At 33.4% G+C, this 3,793-nt stretch overlaps 1 protein-coding gene across 1 annotated transcript; it reads left to right on the forward strand.

Annotated features, from left to right (window-relative positions):
- The first annotated feature begins 2,364 nt into the window (after window positions 1-2,364).
- On the forward strand, window positions 2,365-3,126 carry LOC106798488 (uncharacterized). The gene has a single exon (XM_014775082.1). The coding sequence runs from the start codon at window positions 2,365-2,367 to the stop codon at window positions 3,124-3,126; it is 762 nt and encodes a 253-aa protein (XP_014630568.1).
- Window positions 3,127-3,793: the final 667 nt, after the last annotated feature.

A 3,793-nucleotide genomic window follows, 5' to 3' on the forward strand; every position in this document is an offset into this window, starting at 1 on the left:
ACATTAAGCAGTGTTGCTAGATGCCTACTTTGATTAGTATATTAATTTGATTGATATATTACCGGCTTAGTATTGAACCTACAAGGTCACACACAAACGAGTGTTCTAATCTCTGTTAAAGAAATTGTTTTAATATTTGATGATTAATTAAATTAGAGAATTTAATATGATCAAATGATTAATTGATTTCAAAAAGGTGGAATGTTATTATATTTTTGCTAGCACTGAGAATATAAATAATATGAAAGATTTGGTGAAAGAAGAGAAACAAACAAGTATGATTTTGTATTTGGAATTTGGGTTGAAAAGGCGGCTAAATACAAGTTTGACTTGGTCAATTATTATTTCAATTTTAATTTCTAAATGGTTAGCAATAAAAGGTAACAAGAAATAACAATTCAATGATTTCTATCATCACCCAATGACTCAAATCAAATGCACATTTAGTATTACAAATAGTCTAAGTTCAATAATCATGGTCTTCACAACTTGTGTTTCGCACTGGCCAACAATCCACAACTCCCATCCTCCCAAGTCAGATAAAATAATTTCCAAGTATTGCAACTATCAAAAAATTGCAAAGAACCAAATTTGGAATGCACAAAATGCAATTTAGAACAACCAACACTCTAAAAAAAGGCAATTAGAGAAGGTTGATTGTCAAAAAATACAGGAACTAGAAAGTATAAAATTGTATAATGTCAATCAGCCAACCCTCAATCATTTTTCATTGAATACACCTAGAAACAGTCCCCAATTAATCATCCTTGCATATAGGTTCAAAGCTTCTTTAATTTATAAGAGTTTCCTTAATAATTTTATACACTCTTGAAAATTTAAATCAGTAACAGATAATAAAACAAGAGAGAATATGATAACAGAATTATGGGGTAGCTTACCTCAAACATTGCCATCTTATTAACAAAAGTGTTTTCCACTTTATTAAGATGATTAATGCAATTATTGACACAATGGTTTACTTCTTCCTGCCTTTTGCTTATCAAAGCACTCATATCAACATTTAAAAAAGGCTTATTGAAATTTTTCAATCAAACGGTCAACTATATGGAATTGAAAGTAAGCTTTATCAAGGAAAGAAATTACCACATGCTCATTTTATGCAAAACTAATATCAACGTTTAATAAATCAAACTGATGGAAAGAAAAATATAGGACTTAAGGTACAAATAATCAAAACCTGTAATACCTAGAAATATTCAAGTCATATGCATTTATGACTCATAAGACCAAAAGAGTGGTACAATAATTTGAACTAAAACCAGAAACGAAGAAATAATGTGAGACAAAAATCAGCTAGCCAAAGGGATACAACTTTTTGGTCCCAATTCTTATGCCATTTCGGTCATCAATAGTACTGGTATCAATAGTAAAAACAAACACTAAATTACTTGTTGCAGAAAAGGACCAGAAAGAACCTGAAGAGTAAAATTGACATAGTCTTGGATAGGGACAATCTTAGTTTGAACAACCTCATCCAATTCTCCGAGTTTCTGCCTCAACATCTCTGAAGCAAATTGCTCTGCACGCTTTTCCTCCTTTTATACTATTTCGTTTCAAACGTTTTAGAGTCCCCTTAACGGTTTAAACCCTTCACGGTTTTTTTCCTTGCCATAAAAAAAATAAGAAAGTTTTTAGCATAAAGAAAATATGGTAAAAGACTTATGAATGCATGTGATGTTGTAAAACTTCAAGTTTTGAAAGATGCAATGCATCATTTATTTATAACTAATTAACTATGCAACAAATTTTCCCATCACATGCCTTTGAGATTTCAACATTTGGAGTGTAGTTTTGATTAATTTGATTTTGAGTTATTGAGTGAGATCAAAGAGACAGGGTCAAATGATGATTTGGGTTAAAGTGAGGAATTCTATAAGACTCCATTAATCATCCTAGTATAACTTGAGTTAGTTGTTAGTTACCTAACTAACTAAGTTTGTTATAATTAGTTAAAGGTGGTTATATTAACCATCCTAGTATAACTTGAGTTAGTTGTTAGTTACCTAACTAACTAAGTCGGCTATAATTAGTTAGAGGTGGCTAGTTTTTTGTTATGGTAGTTATAGAGAATATATAAGCAATGAAAGATACTTTGTATTCAATTTTTGATATATGATAAACACAATTTCTGATTCATTTCTATGATCAGATATTCTTCCTATTCCAATAGCTTTCTTCATAAGCTATCTCTTTTTCTTCATTTGAGTTCACCCATGGCATTCCTACATACCTTTATTATGATATCAGAGCTCTTCAATTGAAGAACTCTGCTGCACTACTCTATCCTTCATCTTTCTGTTGTTTGTTTGTTCAGTCTTGTTAGTACTCTATTGATTCTTCAGGATGAGTGAAAAACAAGATGAATCTCTCAGTGTTCATAGCCCTTACTACCTGCACCCTAGTGAAAATCCAGCAATCGCATTAGTTTCACCTCTTTTGGATCCAACGAATTACAATTCTTGGAGCAGATCATCCTTCACGACCCTGAGTGCGAAGAATAAAGTAGAATTTGCTGATGGTTGCCTTCCTCGATCAACCTCGAATCATAGATTGTACGCAGCTTGGAAAAAAGCGAATAACATGGTGGTTTCATGGCTTGTACACTTAGTTGCAACTTCCATTCATCAAAGCATCTTATGGATGGACAACGCGATTGATATCTGGAAAGATTTGAAAGCACGATACTCACAAGGTGATTTGCTTCGAATTTCTAATTTACAACACAAATTAGCTTCAATTAAACAAGGAGACATGAATATTACTGATTATTTTACAAAGCTGGGAACAATTTGGGATGAGCTTGAGAGTTATCAACCCAATCCTATGTGTAGAGATAATCACACAGTAGAAACATGTTATAAGAAAAATGGTTTTCCACCTAACTTCTTCTCCAATAGAGGAGGTGGAGGTAGAGGTTTTGGTAGAGGGGGGACAAGAGGCAAAAACACCAATGGTAAAGTTTGCACCCACTGTGGTATCATTAATCATACAGTGGATGAGTGTTATAAGAAGCATGGTTATCCACCTGGTCACAAATTCTATAAACCTCAAGGAGCTTCAGTTAATAACACTATTAAGGAAGAAGAAAATGTTTCAAGTTCATAGACTAGTGATCATGGCCAAGACATTAAAATCACTTAGCAATAGTATCAAGCACTTAGGTCTTTGCTGGCTACCAACAATAACAGCTCTCATGGATCACAGGTTAACTAGTTTGGTACAAGTTCTGCTCATACATCAACCATAGGTAATATATTATCCTTTGTTTGTAATATTCACAAGTTTGAAGTTGCAGCATGGATTTTGGACTTTGGTACTACATATCATGTTGCATTCTCATTGACTTGTTATTCTACATACAGAGAAATAAATCCCATAGTAGTTTGCCTGCCTACTGGTCAACAAGTCATAGTCACACACTTTAGAACAGTCAAATTTATTGAGTTTTTACACTTAGAAGATGTGTTATACTTGCCATCTTTTAATTTCAATTTAATCTCTATATCAAAATTGTTTTCTGCATTGAATTGCAAGTTAACCTTCTTCCCTAATTCATGTTTGATTCAGGATATAAGCAGTCACCTGATGATTGGTACAATTGATGTAGTGGCACCACCTGCTCTGTAGATGGAACCTTCGTAGAGCTACCACTTGAGAGAATCATTTTGGTCTTTTTGCCCTGGCCAAGGGCACACCATGTTCGAAAGAGATCCCTTAGACTCCATTCCTACCCCGTCTTCTTAGGATTTAGGTTGCAGCACAGTTTTATGTA

Source organism: Glycine max, chromosome 4 (genome assembly GCF_000004515.6).
Source record: "Glycine max cultivar Williams 82 chromosome 4, Glycine_max_v4.0, whole genome shotgun sequence".
NCBI classification, from domain to species: Eukaryota; Viridiplantae; Streptophyta; class Magnoliopsida; order Fabales; family Fabaceae; genus Glycine; species Glycine max.